The following is a 21,123-nucleotide window of genomic DNA, read 5'->3' as shown; positions in this document are numbered from 1 at the left end:
ACTGTTTGTGTTTATGTGAGTGCAGAAAGGGCTTCTTTCTCATCACCCTGCCATACGGATGTTCTCTGTGCAAATTCAGCTGAATTGCAGAACGATGTACAAATACACCATCTGCAGCAAGATGTTCTTGCAGGTCTTTGGTGGTGAACTTTGGGTTGTCTGTAACCATCTCACAATCCTCCGCCTGTGGCCTTCCATTTCCTGATTCCATTCCTTACAGTTGTAACTGACAGTTTAAACCTCTGAGACAGCTTTTTGTAGCCCTAAACCATGATACTGAACAATCTTTGTTTTCAGGTCTTTTGAAAGTTGCTTTGAGGATCCCATGCTGTCATTCTTTAGAGGAGAGTCAAACAGAAGCACAACTTGCAATTGGCCACCTTAAATACCTTTTCTCATGATTGGACACACCTGCCTATGAAGTTCAAGGCTTAATGAGCTAATCCAACCAATTTGGTGTTGCCAGTATTCAGTATTGAGCAGTTACATGAATTCAAATAAGCTAAATTACAAGGGTACCCACATTTTTGCACAGCCAGTTTTTTTACATTTGATTTAATGTCATACAACCGAATACTGCTTCACCAAAAATCTTTGTTCAGAAAACACCCCAGTACAGATATTCCTGGGAAATGAAAGACATGCCATACCATTATCTTTTTTTGTTGAAAATGGAGTAAATTATTATGCAGGCTGATAGGGGCTCCCAAACTTTTTCATATGACTGTACATTTCCTTTCATGATGCAAAACAATAAAATGAAATAATTGGAGGATATTCCCCTTTGGCAAAACAATACTTACATAAACTTTCTGGAACTTCCATAAAAAACCTGTTTTAATTGTATGAATGTATTCTATCAAATTATGATTCAAAGTAATACTTAATCATCAGGCTCAGTGGGTTAAAGTTTGGTCAATAATGTGTGTTTTTTTTGTTTCCTGCAACCTGAGCAATAGATTTTAGTACCTCTAATCTCTGATTATTGCCTTGGGGACTAGAGATAATCTCCAGCCAAGCCAAATGCTATTCACTGCAAAAGAAAAATGACATTGTTTCCTTGCAACAGTGACAGGGGATATATATATATATATATATATATATATATATATATATATATATATATATATATATATATATATATATATATATATATATATATATATATTCACTTTTGTGCACTGTTGTGTTATCCTTACCCTATTCTGTCTTGGCCTAGTTCAAACTATGTGATATATATATATATATATATATATATATACATATATACATTTTTGCTATAGGCTTTTGCTTTCCCAGTGCTCGGTAGGCCTCTACTTTTCTGGACTTTGTGCTATATTTGTTTGTCTTTAAACTCATTTCAGCAGAAACGCCTTGTTGCTTAAAATGGCTGTTTTTACTGGCAGGGATAAATGACCCATGCTTACAAACTTGTGCATATAAAACTTTGGGTGACTATTCTCAGAAGGCCAGTGGCTGTCTAATTTTGCATAATCTCTGCAGATGAAATAAGAAGTGGCTCTTTGTTACAGTTCTAGAAACCCCTTCCAGGCTTTTCCTTTAACTTGTGCTTTGGTAGGAAGAAATTCAGAGGCTCAAAGAACATTTGGAAAGGTTAGTAATCAAAACAAGCTATTTAAAATTGGCCCATATGCTCTGAGAGTTACCTTTCTGGGGTTGCCAGGAGTGTGACTTCACGTACAAGTACAGGTATGGGACCTATTATCCAGAATTGCCTCCAATAAGGATATTATATCTTGGTTTGGATCAAGTACAAGGTACTGTTTTAGTATTACAGAGAAAATCATTTTTAAAAATTTGAGTCAATAGGAGATGGGTTTCCAGTAATTCTGGATAATGGGTTTCTGGATAACAGATCTCATACCTGTACTGTGTTATAGTCTATGTAAGGGCTCTGCATTGCCACAATGTAGAATTTCAGTCTGGCAGCTCAGTAATTCAGGCGCAGACTGTAAACGGTTACAATTTTGCAACATTTAGTGGATACATTTCTCAGCAACATCTCTGGAGTATTAGCAATTATTGTATCAATTTTAACTGCTTCCTGAAATGAAAGTCAGGGATTCTGCTCAGCAGGGACAAAGATAAGTAATGTATCAACTAAATGTATCATTTTAGGTCAGTTAAAGAGTCAGCGACCTCTCCTCCCAGAGCTGCTTTAGAAGGTGAAAAATTACACTTTACACTTTACACTTCAATATTCGAAAAACGGGGATTCACCGAATCCACTATTTTGGATTGGCCGAATCCCAGAATCCTTCACGAAATATTCGGCCGAATACCGAACTGAATCCTAATTTGCATATGCAAATTAGCGGTGAGAAGGGAAAAAAATTTTACTTCAAAAAGTCACTTGATTTCCCTCCCTGCCCCTAATTTGCAATTAAGATTCGGAATCCGAATCCTGCTGGAAAAGGCCGAAACCTGGATTCCGTGCATCCCTATAGTAAATAGAAAGTAATTGGAAAAAGTATTTCTGGTGAACCATATGAAACCAACTGAAAAGTGATAGAAGCTGAATATATGGCGGCTGTGGGGTGGCCCTAAAGATGACCTCTTGTGGTCTTTAGGCTGCATTTTCTTACTGCTTTACATAAAATGCCTTTTTTATTTTACTACATGTTCATTCTTGCCACATTTTTCCTCCTAATAGCGGGTAACTGTAAGTTGGGTAACCAGGTTGTGTAACCAGGTGTGTAACTCTTGTTGTTAGATTTATCAAGGGTTGAATTTAGAATTCATGGGAGATTTTTAAAACTCCCACGAACTCGAAATTTATTTAAAAAAAAATAAATAAAAAAAATTACATTTTCTAAATTCGGGATCGACCCGAAAATCGAATTTGATTCAAGTTTTAAAAACTCTATTCGAGCTTTTTCTCCACAAAAGGCCGTAAACAACTCCAGACTGATTCCTGAGCGTCTCCCATTGACGTAAACAGCAATTCGGCAGGTTTTCGAGTTCTTAAAACGCCAGAGTAAGAAAAATCTCGAGGAAACGAATTTGAATTTTTAGAAAAAAATGTAATTTTAACAACTCTCTTTTCGAATTTGACAGTTGTGGCTATAAAAAAAACCTCAAAAATTCAAGTTTTCAATTCGACCCTTGATAAATGTGCCCCTTGGTTCTCTGGAAGAGATTTCCTATTGAGTAGCAGTTGCTTGATGCCGTATGTGCACCAGTCTTGCAGCAATTCCCTGGCACCAGGAGATAATCTGTCTGTCTGTGTGTCCTTGTTTGTAGCCAGCGAGGTTGTGTGATCATATTTAGTCTCTGTACTGGTTGGGCATCCTTGGACAGAGGTCTCTGTGTTCTGCATATTTAACATTCGGCCATCAGATAATGCTTTACAGCTGCACTACCAATATGTTTATGGAAATATTCCAGTGAAGCAATAGTTGTGTTGGAAGAGTTTCATCACCCAATATAGGGTGGGGGGTATCTTTCTCCCCATGTACGTAGTTTTCTTTTTGCTCTGTTGCGTTTCTAGCCAAGTCCCTCTGATGTAAAACAAGTCTGCTCCTGTGTTGTTTCCTATAGAGACATTGGCTCTGCTATGGCCTATCCATAGATAGATGACAAAGGAATTATGTTTTAACAGCTCTTCAACAAATAAAGGTAAATAAATCACATGTGCGTAAGGACTTGTATCTGCTTAGCTTCCAACTGTTGCATCCCATAGATGTTTTTGCAGTACATGTATGGGATCCGGAAATCCTTTATCCGGAAAGCTCCGAATTACGGAAAGGCCATCTCCCATAGACTCCATTTTATCCAAATAATCCAATATATATTTTTTTTTTAAATGATTTATTTTTTCTCTGCAATAATAAAACAGTAGCTTGTACTTGATCCAAACTAAGTTATAAATTAATCCTTATTGAAATCAAACCCATCCTATTGGGTTTATTTCATGTTTCCATGATTTTCTAGTAGATTTAAGGTATGAAGATCCAAATTACAGAAAGAGCAATTGTCCAGAAAACCTCAGGTCCTGACCATTATCCTCAGGGCTCAGGAACCCGGAGAATATATATGTTTTATATAGTTTTTGAATGCTTTGACTTCTTCTTCTTCTGACTTTTTCCAGCTTTCAAATGGGGTTCACTGACCCCCATATAAAAACAAATACTCTGTAAGGCTACAGATGTTATTGTTATTGCTACTCATCTTTCTATTCAAGCCTTCCCCTTTTCATATTCCAGTGTCTTATTCAAATCAGTGCATGGTTGCTAGGCTAATTTGGACCCTAGCAACCAGACTGATTAAATTGCAAATTGGAGAGCTGCTAACTCAAAAACCACAAATAATAAAAAATTAAAACCTTTTGCAAATTGACTCCGAAGATAATTCTCTACATCATACTAAAAGTTAGTTTCAAGAAGCCCTTTAAGTTACTTTACTTATATATATATATTTATATTATTCCATGTCTAACGGGTCCTGTTCATAAATTTGTTAAGCTGTAGCAGAGAAAATTTGGGCATAGTTCTACACCAGAAGTCTGTGCATGACCTAATAAGGCTTGTGACACTTTCTCTGTAAAATTAGCCGGATTTGTTTATTACTTTACTATGTGGATTCCCAAAACACAGCTGCTATTTCCAGTGCTTAAAGCCAGCGAGGGGTGAGTCTTCACAGAGTCAGAGGGAAGGTATGCAGAGTTTAGAAGCTACAGGAAAAGGAAGAGCCATTGTTGCGAGCCCCTCAGGAACATCTAATAGGAGTATAGTAAACTCACAGCCCTCTGACTGCTGTGAATGATACATTGGCCCCCACATGTTTCTTTAATGGATCCTGCAATACTTCTCCTTTAAGACTCTCACTCCAATGACATAAAAGGACTGGGGGTTTCCCTAGTTATGTCATTTAAGGGGTTTGAATTTACCATTCTAAGCACCTTTTCAATTGGCCTTAATTTTTTTCTTTTTTAAATAGTTTGTTATTTGCCTTCTTTGCATTCAGAAGAGGGAATGTGTTTGTGTACAGTAAAGACCTATACCTCATGGTGGTTTGTTTTTTAACCTTTTGAATATTTCATAAGTTTCCAATTATGTGTCCTAAGATATAGCTTGCTTAACTGAATGTCCTGGCTCTTAAAATAACAGGGAGCCATCACACCAATAATCGCTTTTACTGACTGCCGGCATTGGAACTACAGGAATGGGAGGATCTTCAGGCCATACATAAATAACTAACCTATAGATACATATGAAATAGAATTTTAGCACTCGGGGCCCTTTTGCCCAAGGCGGAGGATCATGGGGGGTGTAGTTTTTGGCAAGTTGAGATGGTGGGTGTGATATGTAGTATTTCATTTTCTCACATATTTCTCCATGAATAAAACTTGTCTATGAACACACACACACACATCTAAAGTCCACTTTGATATGACCAATGATATGTGGGAGCATTGTGTAAGTTTCAGCAGTGTATATGTCAATAGTAGCTGGCAGTGTAGGATACACCGGGAGCTGTTATCGTAGAGAGACGTTCCTTCTTTATACGGGTCACACCCTGCTAAATCTAGTTTATAGTTTCCCAATCAGGAAGTGGGAACCTGGGAATTTTCTTATAATAACTAGCACATCCGACCATGTTCTTGTACATAAGCACATTATAGTACAGGTGTGGGACCTATTATCTAGAATGCTCAGGACTTGGGGTTTTTCCGGATAACAGATGTTTCCATAATTTGGATCTTCATACCTTAAGTCTACTAGAAGAGCATTTAAACATTAAATATATCTAGTAGTCTGGTTTTCCCTCCTTTAAGGCTTAATTATATCTTAGTTGGGATCAAGTACAAGGTACTGTTTTATTATTACAGAGAAAAAGGAAATCATTTTTAAAAATTTGGAAAAAATGGAGTCTATGGGAGACAGACTTTCTGTAATTTAGAGGTTTCTAGATAACGGATCCCATACCTGTAATCCGTTGTCATTAGGCAGGGAGGTTAGTACCATGAGTGTATTGCTGTAGTCATGTCAGCACAGCGTGTAACTCCTTATTCTGCTCTGTTCATAGTAACCCTTGTCTTTCCATAATTTGGATCTTCATACCTTAAAGGGGTTGTTGACCTTTCAAACACTTTTTTCAATTCAGTTGTTTTTACATTGTTCCCCAGAAATAAAAACTTTTCTCAATTACTTTCCATTATTTATTTTTAACTGTTTTTCCAAAATCTAAGTTTAAATTTGAATGTCCCTGTCTCTGCTGTTTTCAGTCTGGCAGTTCAGTAATTCAGGTGTAGACTCTAAACTGTCACAATTTTGCAACATTGAGTTGATACATTTCTCAGCAGCATCTCTGGAGTATTCACAACTATTGTATCAATTCCAACAGCTGCCTGTAATCAAACCCAGAGATTCTGCTCAGCAAGGACAAAGATAAGAAATCAACTAAATGTATCCATTTAGAACAGTTTACAGGGTCGGCGACCCCCACTCCCAGAGCTGCTTCAGAAGGTGAAAATGACACTTTGCACTTCAATATTAGAAAAACGGTCACGCATAGAAAATAGAAAGTCATTTGAAAAAGTCGTTATTTCTGGTGATCTATCTGAAAACAACTAGTTGTTTGAAGGTGAACCACCCCTTTAAGTCTACTAGAAAATCATGTAAACATTAAATAAACCCAATAGACTGGTTTTGCTTCCAATAAGGATTAATTATATCTTAGTCGGGTACAAGCTACTGTTTTTGGGAACATCAGGACACAATTTTGATGTAGAATCTGGGAAAACATTACTTTAAATCAGGGAAATGCATTATAAATTGGTGGGAACAAAATAAAAAATATAAAACTTAAAATGAGATTACTTAAAATCGAGGTTTCACTGTATAATGTGAGATTATACATGGTAATACAAGTCCCAGTCTGTTTATATGCTGAAGGGTTGTGTTCCCACCCCAGTATCTATCTCATCCAGTCATATGTACAGTCTCTTACATCAGATCCCATGAAGCACACGGGCACTGGGCCAAGATCTATCCCTCCTTAAAAAGGCAAAGTACATCGTTTAACACTAACTGATCAAAAACATAAGTGTAGATTTAACCCCCTTGTCCCTTCATTTATACAGTCCTCGTTCCTCATTTACAGCTTTCTTTTCACTAAAGGGCGACACTTTTGTATGGCAGACTGCAGAGCAGACCAAAGTCATTGCAGAGCCACTAGTTATTTATGTGCCGCTCAGATTGTTTACATTTGGCCTGTGAGCGATTTCCCGGGAATGGCTCCCTTCATTGGGAAGCAGTTGTCCCTATCTGCTGAAGGCTGCATTCACATCAAAGGTACAAGCTTGAAGAGCCTTAAAATACCCAGCCATAAAGCATCTATTTTGGGAACGCTGGCTCTCCTGCACACTACTGCCTTCTTCAATATGTGACTACCACATCTCATAGAGGTAACTGTGTTTTGTAATTATATATTCTGTTATGCCTAAACATTCCTTGTGACTCTTTGAGATGCCATGTCGCTTTCTATGTTCCCTAAATAAATGTCAGTCTCGTGTTTCCACTATAAATAGTGCCATAAATAACAGAGAAACATGAAGTTCCAGGTTATGTCTGAATCTGGGCCAGAGACCTATAACATCTGCTTCGGGATCTGTATTATTTCTGTACTGGAGTCGTACAATCTACTGTATCTTGAGTGTGCTTGTTATTATTATTGTTGTTATTATTATTATTATTATTGCTCAGTATTTCACTTGCTTACTGACATGTCCATTCTCCTGTGTACTGACCAGCCATTTAGACAGTCTCCCAGTTCTCTGGGATTTCCACGGATGTTGGAGGACTATGAAAATCCTAGCTGAGGAGGAACTGTTTGAAAACAAATATCCATTAAGGGCCTGTGTACTCCATATACGTTATACGCTGCAGCCTAGAATAGCAAAAGAGTGGGCTGTTTTCCTGTACATGGAAGAAAAGAATCCTACATGGAAAAACACCATTGTCCTGAGAGACGGTTCTCAACCTTATTTTTTACCAAGGCCTCAGGTCTCTCGCCCCTTGGAATTTTTGGGAATAAGAGTTTCCAGATTGTCATGCTTCTGCTTTGTGAGTGTTCAGAAATAGGGTTGTTCACCTTTGTGTTAACTTTAAGTAGGATGTAGAGAGTGATATTCTGAGACAATTTGCAATTGGTTTTCATTTTTTATTATTTGTTTTTTGAGGTATTTAGCCTTTTATTCAGTGGCTCTCCACTTTGTCATTTCAGCCATCTGGTTGCTAGGGTGCAAATTAACCTAGCAACCATGCATTGATTTGAATAAAAGACTGCAATGTGAATAGGAGAGGCCTGAATAGAAAGATGAGTAATAAAAAGTAGCAATTACAATAAATATATAGCCTTAGAGAGCAAAAAAAAAAAAAAAAAAAAAAAAAAAAAAAATATATATATATATATATATATATATATATATATATATATATATATATATATATATATATATATAGAATATGTAAAGAAGAAGCAGCACTCGTCAATTGCAAAAAAGTGTATTAAAAGATCAGAGCATCACTCAAGGCAACGTTTCGGGACAACATATGTGCCCTTGTCAAGCCCAAAAAGAGTTCTATAATATTTTTTTTTTTCAGATCCGGATTTCTTAAGTGTAGGTGCTGGTTTAAATATTTTGTATAATCTTCACATAGAGCCGCGCTTCATTATTTCAGGTGAATCAAATAATATTTATTTGCATAAGTCTGTGTGTGACAATATAATGAAGACCAATTGAAAATAGAAAATATATAATAAAAATATATATAATAAAAATATATAATATAAAATATATACAATAAAATATAATAAAAATAAATATAATAATAAAAAAATATAATAATAAAAAAATATATAATATAAAATATATAATGAAGACCAACTGAAAAGTTGCTTAGAATTAGTCATTCTACAGCATATTAAAAGTTAGCTTAAAGGTGAACCACCCCTTTAATAGATGTATGATCTGCCCATTTTGTGTATAGTTCACCATTTGTAGTACTTCTTTTTCAGTAAAAGTATAGTTTGTTTTTGGACCTTATTTATGTGAGCGGGGCAGGTGGAGTTCAGCCAATCAGAAATTGGGGGTGTGCTTGTGGTCAGGTAGATTGTTACAGGTTATATCTGTCTCTCTGTGACATCAGCAAGCATTTGCATAGTTTATAGGGTATATTTCACAGGTGATTACTGTTATATTTGATTATTGTTTTCCCAGTAACAGTGAAACTTGGCCTGTTCACAAAATAAAAGGCCTTTGAGCTCCTTTGTTTACTGACGGTTTTCTGTACCAACTGCTGCGCCCCAAGCAATCCATTCTCATCTGTATGTGGCCCATTCGCTCCCAACTCTATTAAAGTAATAAACCCGCCATTCACTAGAGCAAAATGCTGCAGGCTGTGCAGCGCTTTCCTTATTATTACATTCCGGATATGCAAACAAAGCCGGGGAGCTAGGTAGAAATAATCATAAGCCAGCTCTGGTGCCAACGTGGAAAATAGAATTGTTTGTACTGACGAGCCTGTGCCAGTGGGAGAGAGCCACGTACTCCTGAGATAGATTCACAATTTCTTCAGTTTAATATATTATACTCTGGAAAAGCTGCATGTGCTGGGGATAAAGTGTGATGCCAAACGCTTATTTGGGCAGGAGGACAAGGACTGCTTGTTCGGTGGCAATGGAGGTGCCCAAGCCCTGATCCAGGATTCTGCCTCCTGCAGCCCTTCTTAAAGGGGTTGTTCACTTTCCAAACACTTTTTCAGTTCAGTTGTTTTCAGATTGTTCACCAGAAAGAGATTTTTTCCAATTACTTTTCATTTTTTAAAGGTTGATGTTCCTGTCCCTGGAATTTCAGTCTAGCAGTTTAGTAATACAGGCGCAGATTCTGAACTGTTCCATTTAATTGTAACAATTGTTACAATTTGCCACATTAGTTGATACATTTCTCAGCGGCAGCTGTATAATATTAGTAACTATTGTATCGATTCCAACAGCTGCCTTTAAAGGAGACGGAAAGGCTAAGATTAAGTAAGCTTTATCAGAAAGGCCTCTATAAATATACCAGTAAACTCTCAAAGTAATGTTACTCTGAGTCCTCTGTCAAAAGAAACAACATTTCTTCCCTTCTATTGTGTACACATGGGCTTCTGTATCAGACTTCCTGTTTTCAGCATAAACCTCCAGGGCTAGGGCTTGAGCATGCTCAGTTTGCTCATCTCTCTCCCCCTCCCTCCCTGCTGTAATCTGAGCCCAGAGCTATGAGTGAGCAGGGAGAGACTCCGGCAGGAAGTGATGTCACACATAACTAATATGGCGGCTGCTATCCAGGACAAAGAGAGCTTCTAGAGCTGTTTACTCAGATATGGTAAAGCATTCTGCAGAATAAATATAGTGTTATAGCTTGCTCTATTGTGGCTACTCTATTGGCTAATTTAACTGCTTCGGTAACTTGCCTTCTCCTTTAATGAAACTCAGGGATTCTGCTCAGCAGGGACAAAGATAAGAAATGTATCAACTAAATGTGTCAATTTAGAACAGTTTACAGGGTCAATGACCCCCCAGAGCTGCTTTAGAAAGACATAAGAAGGTGAAAAAATGAACTTCTAAACTTCAATTTTAGAAAAATGGACACAAATTGGAAATAGAAAGTAATTAAAAAAAGTCTCTATTTCTGGTGAACTGTCTGAAAACAACTGAACTGAAAAAAGTGTTGGAATGTGAACAACCCCTTTAAGCATTGCTGTCATGGTAACCCTGCATTATTCTTAGTACTCCTTGATTGTCAGTGGCATGGATCATTATAGGGGCGTGCAATAATTAGAACCATTTCCACCATCAGCAGTAACCTATAGATATATACATGTATTATATAAAGAGAGTTACAGCTACTAAATTTGAAGGAGAACTAAACCTTAAAAGAAGTGTACACAATACAGGTATGGGATCTGTTCTCAATAAATCTAATATCCAGTGTGCTATTTTTGTGTTGGACCCATTTACCTTTCTCATGTTTCAGGCACTCCAGATAATACATCCCATAGCTGTGCTGGATTTTTCATGCACAATTTACGACCTTAACGGTGGTTCACCCTTGAGTTAACTTTTAGTACGTTTTAGAAAAGCCAATTCATTATTTCGTTTTTTTAATTGTTTGCCTTTTTCTTCGGACTCTTTTCAGCTTTCAAAGGGGGGGTCACTGACCCAATTTAAAAAATGAATGCTCTGTAAGCCTACAATTGTATTGTTATTGCTACTTTGTATTAATCTTCTTTCTATTCAGACCTCTCCTATTCATATTCCCGTCTCTTAATCAAATCAGTGCATGGTTGCTAGTATAATGTGGACCCTAGCAATGGGTTTGCTGAAATTGAGAGCTGCTGAATCAAAAGCTAATAACTGAAAACCACAAATAACAAGAAATTAAAACAAATTGCAGATTGTCTCAGAATATCACTCTCTACATCATACTAAAAGTTAACGAAAAGGTGAACAACCCCATTAAGCTGCTAGTGATGTGCTCTAATGCACGCCTGTCTGAGTACTGTCTTGGGGGGGGGGGGATTTTGGTTCTTTAATTCTGCCTTTGATCAGATCCAATGAACCATGCACATGGGCACGGGGCCAAAGTGGATTCCTCCTTAAAAAGGCAGGGAGCATAGACTGTAACCTATACTTTACAGTTGTTTTAATCATTACTGTATAATATGGTTTAGTTTCCACCTAAAGGAAAACTAAGAGGACGGGGGTAATTCCAGTGATCTTGTGCATTGTGTTTCCCGGGTGAGGCTGGAATGTGTGGCAATTGTTTTTAAGAAAAAAAAAAAAAAAAAGCACCTAGCATTTGCTTGACATCATACTTGTGTTCCTTTACATCAGGGTTTCAGGGTTCACTTGCATAAGTGATGCATATAGTTACAGTTAGGCAGGACACACACACACGGACACACACACTTTTTTTTTTTTTCAAACTAACTTACTATGTAGCTACAGATATGGGATCTGTTATCCGGAAACCCGTTATCCAGAAAGCTCAGAATTATGGAAAGGCCGTCTCCCATATACTCCATGTTATCCAAATAATCTAAATTTTTAAAAATGATTTCCTTTTTCTCTGTAATAATAAAACAGTACCTTGTATTTGATCCAAACTAAGATATAATTAATCCTTATTGGAAGCAGAACCAGCCTATTGGGTTTATTTAGTGTTTACATGATTTTCTAGTAGACTTAAGGTTTGACGATCCAAATTACAGAAAGATCCCTTATCCAGAGAAGACCAGGTCCCGAGCATTCTGGATAACCGGTCCAATACCTGTATGTGAATCTATGCATTTCTATTTTAATTTGCACATCAGAACTAACAGGCAGATGCTATTGGAACAAAATGAGTGAATGTGTAGGTTGTTCCATATGTTCGCTAATTGGATTGAAGTGCACTATTCCTACAAGGCCTATGTAACATCCTGAGATTAGTCATTATTTGCCAGTAGATATTATAGTTTGGCTCACTGTCATTCCAGGAAAGTGAACAATTCATTACTAAAATATTGTGCCCAACCTTTACATTGATAGAGTGTAAGTTCTGTAGAGCAGAGACATCTGTATCTTTGGTATCGTTTAGTATTTATATGTTTGATGGATACACCCTTTTATTGTACAGTGCCGCAGAATATGTTGCCAATTTATAAATGCTATAAAAAAAATAATCATAGTTACACTTTCCACGTCTTCCTCATCCTTTTGGTACTTGGTAATAGAAGTATGGGACCTGTTCTCCAGGATTCTTGGGACCTGGGGTTTTCTAGATAAGGGATCTTTTTGTAATTTGTACCTTCATACCTTAAGCCTACTAATAAAAGCACTTAACTATTAAATAAACCCAGTTGGATTGTTTTGCCTCTAATAAGGATAAATTATATCCGTCGGTATCAAGTAGAAGCAGGTACTGGTTTATTATTATTATTATTATTATTATTATTATTATTATTATTATTATTAACAGTGATATTATAGATGTAGATCATAATTGGACAACACATCTAAAAGTATTAGTAAAGCATGGGCACTTTTGCTGTAAATGGATACAGGCTCCTCTTTTATATGGAGTATATTCTAGCCTCCATTCCTTGATTGAACCATATGATAAGCATAATAAAACATAAGTCATCCCTGCTGTGGTGATGCCCTGCTCTCTCATGGTTATTATTTAACCGTATTGCTTTAATACTGTATTCCATACAGTATGTCGGCCACTGAAATGTCTGGAACGATAGATTAGAGGGATTTCTAAAGCACTGGTAGCCATAGCTACATGGCAAACAGCAGGCAGTGATTGGAGTCAAAGCAGTTCCATCAGCTGACTCATATGGAATTTTATGTTCTGTGGATTCTGTCTGCTCTTATACACTCACACTACCTGAAACCCACGTCTGCACCCTGATTTTATATGAGCACATTGAGACCATTTGGGTACACTTTATAGGGATGAGGTGCTATAGCAGAGGGTCCCAGGAAACTGCTGAGCTGGAGGTGGGAAAGGGGCTTATTTAAAACCTAAAATGGACAACATTTAAAGAAGAGCTCATGCTCACAAGGAGATTATTTCATATGGTTTTCTCATTTAGGCATTATGACACTGGTCCAAAGAGGTTTATAGTGGAGCAACAGTTGTTTTGTAGGGATGCACCAAATCCACTATTTTGGATTCGGCTGAACCCCCGAATCCTTCTCGAAAGATTTGGGCGAATACAGAATCCGAATTTGCATATGCAAATTAGGGGTGGGATAGGAAAAACATTTTTTACTTCCTTGTTTTGTGACAAAAAGTCAGATTTTCATCCCTGCCCCTAATTTGCATATGCAAATTAGGATTTGGCTGGGCAGAATCCCGAACCAAATCCTGGATTTGGTGCATCCCTATTGTTTTGGGACTATGGACCAATTTCCTACAGAGAAGTAGGAATACAAGGACACTGTCTTTTGAGGCCTTTGTTGACATTTCCCCCCCCCGAGGTGGGTTCATTGATGTCTGGTTTTTGGCTGTATTGTCCTGTATTGTTAATATATAACTTTGAGACATTCCTTTCAGGGCAGATGCATATCTCACTTGAAGGTCACTTGGGCTGGAATATTTTAGCACATACTGTATCTACAAGAGCTTCTGACCTCTCCATAGCTATGGCATGCTTACTTTTATAAGGATTAATGATTAACCAATGGATGTGGAAGTTATACATGTATACGTTGCCCTAGTCGAAGTGTGTGTCCTTGCTGTGCACTGTTATATATATATATATATATATATATATATATATATATATATATATATATATATATATATATATATATATATATATATATATATATGCAATCTCTAGGATGTTTCTTCGAGTAATTTGCTCTTCTGATCACACTGACAAGTCCCATAGCTTTGCTTTACAATGTTACTTGCACCTGTGTCAGTATCACTGGAACCTAATCCCATGAGAGAACCCGAGAAACGACAAGGGACAAAAGTATCTGTAGATTGGTTAATGTACTTTTATAGGAAACCGGAATGTGTCCCTATCACATTAGAGCTGTAGGATTTTCAGGAAGTAGGTTTGATAAATAATGTGGACTATCGCATTGTCTGCCATAAGCCAGGTACTTTCCATTGAAGACCATGGTGAGAGCTCAGGTTTAGCAATAAGGAGAATGACTGACTGCATTCCGGTAAGGTTGACTTTGCTAACTGGTTTTATTCCAAAATAGCATTGTTATTGACCTGTATTAATACTGACATATTGTGCAATGTTGTACACTATAGAAAGACGCCTACATAAATACAGATTCCATACTAAAACATTTGTCGTGTATCTGCCTCCAGCTTCCTGAAACTGTGCCAGTGAATCTTGTGGAGAATGAGTTCTGTGAAATGCCAACCGGACACTCTTTCATTTTCTCTTGCCAGCCTATAATTGCTGCAGCGGGTGCTGCTTGTTCCTAGGAAAGAGGGTTAGCTTTATGGGCGGAAGCTTAAATGCGGATGCCTTTTATTCCTAGGAAAAAAGGCTTGGCCTGATAGGTGTAGGCTGGCAATAGCATATCAATAGTCCAGTTTCCAGAAGTAGGAGCCTGGCACTCGTTGGTTCTGTAAGAGAAATTCTACTTTCCAGTGTTCATGGTCATAAGAAGGTAAAGTTAGGGACCGCAGTGACTTAAAGGGATTCTGTCATGAATTTTATGATGTAGTTTTTATTTCTAAATTACACTGTTTACACTGCAAGTAATTCACTGTACAATATAATATTTCATTCCTGAACCAGCAAGTGTGTTTTTTTTAGTTGTGATATTGGTGTGTAGGCGCCATCTCAGGTCATTTTGCCTTGTCATGTGCTTTCAGAAAGAGCCAGCACTTTAGGATGGAACTGCTTTCTGGCAGGCTGTTGATTCTCCTACTCAATGTAACTGAATGTGTCACAGTGGGACCTGGATTTTACTATTGAGTGCTGTTCTTAGATCTTCCAGGCAGCTGTTATCTTGTGTTAGGGAGCTGCTATCTGGTTACCCTCCCATTGTTCTGTTAGGCTGCTGGGGGGAGAGGGAGGGGGTGATATCACTCCATCTTGCAGTACAGTGGTAAAGAGTGACTGAAGTTTATTAGAACACAAGTCACATGACTGGGGGCAGCTGGGAAACTGACAATAAGATTTTAAAATTAAATATAAAAAAAATCTGTTTGCTCTTTGAGAAACGGATTTCAGAGCAGAAGTCTGCTGGAGCAGCTCTACTAACTGGTGCATTTTGACCCATGACCCATGATCCCTTTAAATTGATGTTACACACAGAGTATAGGATATCTTGTCTTTCTATATGGGGCACAGCTTGCTTTCTTGCTCATTACGATGTGCACATGATATCCAATGGGCTGCAGGTTGTTCTTTGTGCTGCGCTTCTGATACTGTGTTGTCCTTTACAAAATAACTGCATTTTGCTGCAAGTGGTCGCCAGGGTCCCCAGCTCCCCCTTGATACTCTGCTTGTTTCTCCTCATGCTAGACGCCATGTTGTTGTGAGATTTTACATCATCTTCAGGAAGTGACGAACGTTTGTGAAAACCCAGATGTACATTGTTTATGCTCCCCACCCTGGCTACTTTTTCTGTATACCATGCTTATACATGTAATGGGGCCAATTTCCGACTTTGAGGCAATGTATGTTATTCCTGTGACGGTGCAGAGCATACAGACTGAGAGATTCCGTGGCACAGTTTAGTGCATAACATCAGTTTCCAGCCCTCAAAGTGTTTGCAGAAATCTGGCCACTTCCTAACCACTTACTGGAAGCCACTCGCATTTCATTTTGAAAGTTGCTGGAATTTCCAAAACTCGCTTCCTCCTACTGAGATCTTATGTACAGCTGAGAAATTCACCTTCATAAGAGGAAATGCTGGTTGCTTGTCATGTACTCCCAGTGTATTGGAAGAAGAATGGAACAGAAACTCCAAAGCAGGGGGCACATGCACCTCACTCATACCTGAACTTTGGAGCCTGTGCTTTAGCGAGAGTTGTGCCTGTCAGTCAGGGTCTAAAAAATACCTTCGTCGTTCGTATGGAATCTGGGATTTCCACGGTGGCTGAATTGTGGGCAGTTCGGCATATTATTATAAGGCTGCTGTGTATATAGTGAATAAAGTACCCCCAGTTGTAAAATATAAGGATATTGTAAGTTACCGAGGAGTTTCATGACCATATAAAAACACGAGGCCGAAGGCCGAGTGTTTTTATACAGGTCATGGAACTCCGAGGTAACTTCTAATATCCTCATATTTTACAACTGGGGGTACTTTATTAATTATAATACACAAATTTTAGTGAGTCATGTGACAGAAATTACATCACTACTCACCGTTTATAACTGATGACATCAGTACTCACCGTTTATAAGGATATAATTTACAAGATATTCATGGCTTTTGTGTATTATAATGATATTAGCCTATATTTTATATTGCTTGTGCTGAAGCTCTGTTATTTGCCAAACTGCAGAAATTCCATGTTGAGGCTCAATACATCTTCTCAGGGAACATTTTGTCTGTCAGCAGCCACAAACCTTGCTTTGCATTCTGTACCCCATGTTCTCAACCTTGGCCACGCTATGTCTATACAGCCTTGAGATGTTTATTGGCCTACAGTTACATTGGCATCACTGCCCCCTGTGCTTATACAATTCTTTTTATTTATTGTGCTGTTAAATATTTCCCATTTACATCTCTTGCCTTGAACCACCATTTTGTGATGGTCTGTGTGCTGCCTCAGAGATCACCTGACCAGAAATACTACAACACTAACTGTAACAGGAAGAAGTGTGGAAGCAAAAGACAGATCTCTGTCTGTTAATTGGCTCATGTGACCTAAAATGTATGGTTTGTTTTTGTGCACTGTGAATCCTTCGATCACAGGGGGCGGCCCTTATTTTTTAAAATGGCAATTTTCTATTTATGATTACCCAATGGCACATACTACTAGAAAGTATATTATTATAAAAATGGTTTGTTTACATGAAGCAGGGTTTTTACATATGAGCTGTTTTATGCAATAACTTCTTATAGAGACCTACATTGTTTGGGGGGGGGGGGTATAGTTTTCCTTTAAATCTAAGTAAGCTTTATCAGAAAGGTCTATATAAATACACCAGTAAACCCTTAAAGTAATGCTGCTCTGAGTCCTCACAACATTTATGTCCTTCTATTGTGTATACCTAGTTGTAGTTTACACTATTGTGCTAATCTGTTAGCAATAAGCTGCCTCGGTAGCTTCTCCTTTAATAACTCTGAGGGTTATCCGTCTGTTATCAAACTAAATACCTCCTTAAACAAGCAACTCCCACGGCCTCATCCCATACCACTGGTGAGTCAGAACCTGTTGCTCATTCACTCACTGATCCACCCATGCTGTCTGACACTATTGCTTGAGTGTAGGTCACCTGTCTGGACCAACAACCTGCTCCTACATAGTTAGAACTATAAAAACACCTATATGTGGATTTGCCACTTTTGTTACTGGCTTGTTTGTTTCTTCTACATGGCAATGTGCTGAAATATAATCTACACACAATCCAATGATTTTGCAGTTTTGGATTGCAGATATAAACCCTACCAGTGAAAGAGCCCTGCTATGTTTGGCAGTGTAGTGTCTTTGATTGATATGTGTCTTTAAGGCCACCATATAGCCGAATAAGAACAATATGAACCATAGTGATAATATAGCTTAGTGTGGCTCTACATGTGCATGTTGATTTGTACTGCTTGCAATAGACGTCCAAAGTCCAAAATAAGTACAAACTTCAGAGGCAAGGAGACCAAAATAAGGCCTTACAATAACCTGCACCCTAAAAGAGTAGGGCTGTCTAGGTGGAGGCCAGCTCTATCCCTACAAGATATTTTTATGGCCCAAACAGACTGCTCACAAGCTCCACCGACTCCTTTGGAGGACCTCCTTTTATTATAATCTGCCCCCCGAATATGTAGTATAGAGAATAACTGGCCCTTTCAGCTTGTATAGAAGTGCAACTGCCACCGGTTTGTGTATCATGGCTAAAGGGACTTGCTTAAAGGAAAACTATACCCCCCGAAGAATGTAGGTCTCTATAAAAAGATATTGCATAAAACAGCTCATATGTAGAACCCTGCTTCATGTAAATAAACCATTTTTATAATATACTTTTTTAGTAGTATGTGCCATTGGGTAATCCTAAATAGAAAATCGTCATTTTAAAAAAATAAGGGCCGCCTCCTAGGATCGTATGATTCACAATGCACACAAACAAACCAAACATGTTAGGTTACATGAGCCAATTAACAGAGTTCTGTCTTTTGCTTCAACACTTCTTCCTGTTACAGTTAGAGCTGCAGTATTTCTGGTCAGGTGATCTCTGAGGCAGCACACAGACCATCACAAAATGGTGGTTCAAGGCAAGAAATGTAAAACGTCAATATTTACTTAAATATATATTCCAGTTTGGTAAGATTCTTTAATATGTCACTTAATATGATGTCACTTAATATGATGTAAACTATCTGCTGCTTAAGTATTCATATTGAGGGTATAGTTTTCCTTTAAGTTTGTGCAACTCTGTTGGTTTATAGAGGTAACACCACCCTAACAGATTGTTTTACTGTCTGGCTAAATTCTTAACTCATTTCTCTCTTTACTTTCAGGTTTACTTTGACGGACCAAATTGCAGCAAATATTTTGCCCCGACTGAAAGAAGTTTGGAAGTAGGATTTTATTTATTTATTTTTTCTCTCCTGTAAGTGAGTTCAAACTGTACTTTGAACAATAGTTAAAGCTTTTAATGATGATGTGTGCCATGCACATACCTGAATGAAACCATAGTGGCTTAGAAGACATGAGTTTGCATCGCCAGATGGGTTCAGATCGGGACCTACAGTCGTCTACTTCCTCAGTCAGCCTTCCTCCCGTGAAAAAGGCACCAAAGAAAAGGCGGATGCCATGGGGATCTATATTCCGCAAGAAAAAGGACCCAAAACGCAAATCCAGGGATCTCAGTGTTGGAGTGGAAGGGATTGCCAGCATAGAGAGCATTCACTCAGAGATGTGCACGGAAAAAAACAACATATTTGCTGCTGTATTGAACTCTTCTGACAATGGAGTGGTTGCCTGTGTAAGCAAGCAGAATGGAGACTTTATGGAGTGTCCCCTGTGCCTTTTACGGCATTCAAAGGACAAGTTCCCTGAAATAATGACCTGCCATCACAGGTCGTGTGCAGACTGCTTGCGCCAGTACTTGCGGATAGAAATTTCGGAAAGCAGGGTCAACATCAGTTGCCCGGAATGCTCCGAACGCTTTAACCCGCACGACATCCGCTTAATACTTAATGACGATGCGCTGATGGAGAAGTACGAGGAGTTCATGCTCAGGAGGTGGCTCGTTGCAGATCCTGATTGCAGGTGGTGTCCAGCTCCAGACTGCGGGTAAGTGACTCCAGCCTTGGTGCAGGTCCATTTTAATCCTTATCTACGCAGGGAAGGTAGTGGAAATATGTTTTAGTTCATGTGGGGTCCTGATAGACTGCAGATGCCATAGAGAACATGTCTACCAATTATTAGTGTTTGATAAATGCCTATAGGAAAGCTAACCCTCCTAAGCTACTCCATTATATATGGGGCAAAAGTGCAGTAAGTTAGGTGTAGGTGGGTGGTGTGGATGTAGGTTCAGTAGGCAGACAAAGCCCTGGAGGGGGGGGCATGTCCTCAAGACAGGTAATAATTTGAGGGCTTCTTTGTAAACTTGTGCCCTGTGCTTTGCACTTGCCCTTCATTCAGTAATATGGTTCAAGGCGTGTACCTAGAGGTTGTACATAGAGGAGCATGCACAGTGTTAGTAAATGAGTCATTGAGTCCAAAAGGCCACAAACACAACAGGAATATAAAGCGTAGGTGGCGGGAGGAGGATTGAAGTACAAATAAAGCCAGTGCCTCCCTGCTTTAAGGTACGGTCCCCCGATGGTTTCTTCTGAATGGCTAATGGACGGATCCATAACTCTGTGTAATTAAGAGGCAGAGCTTGCCATAGTGCACATCACTGTATTTGAGTCAGCCCATTAACTTCAATGAGAAAATCAAACGTAATGCTTTCCCTGCAAAACAAACAGCTGTTATAGAAATGTAATACTTGCACTGCAAGCGGCAAGATGCCACCCAAAACTTGTATGTGAGACACACACACACATACACACCACTATTTGGCTCCTTTTAGTCCTACTCATCGTAACTGTGATGTTTTCTTTGCTACACAAACACACACAGCCTATCTCCATAGAGTGCAATGACCTGAATGCAGAATAGAAGGAAGCCTGCCTGTAAATGCCTATTAGGGGGGTAAAGGGCAGAAGGCAGCACAATAGGGTGGAAGGCTTACAGGGAAAACTGATAATGGCCTGTGCAATATTATCAGCCTTAATAGTAGTGCAATTAAAAGCCAAGTTTGACAAAAGTTCCTGTAATCGTTTGTCAATGTGCTGATGCTCCGATAAGAACAGAGAAGTGCAGTTTCATGGCAGTTCCTCTCTTTTTATCTTTATCTGCTGGGAAGT

General features: G+C 38.4%; 1 protein-coding gene across 1 annotated transcript in view; it reads left to right on the top strand.

Moving 5' to 3' along the window:
• rnf19a.L (ring finger protein 19A, RBR E3 ubiquitin protein ligase L homeolog) overlaps window positions 1–21,123 on the top strand; it is a 61,088-nt gene that overhangs the window by 23,170 nt on the left and 16,795 nt on the right. The window contains exon 2 of the mRNA XM_018268136.2: window positions 19,225–20,002. Within this exon, the coding sequence (XP_018123625.1) occupies window positions 19,416–20,002 (587 nt within the window). The 5' untranslated portion in view covers window positions 19,225–19,415. The remainder of the gene's footprint in view (window positions 1–19,224; window positions 20,003–21,123) is intronic.

This window comes from Xenopus laevis, chromosome 6L (genome assembly GCF_017654675.1).
Source record: "Xenopus laevis strain J_2021 chromosome 6L, Xenopus_laevis_v10.1, whole genome shotgun sequence".
NCBI classification, from domain to species: Eukaryota; Metazoa; Chordata; class Amphibia; order Anura; family Pipidae; genus Xenopus; species Xenopus laevis.
This window is presented reverse-complemented; position numbering and strand designations above follow the sequence as displayed.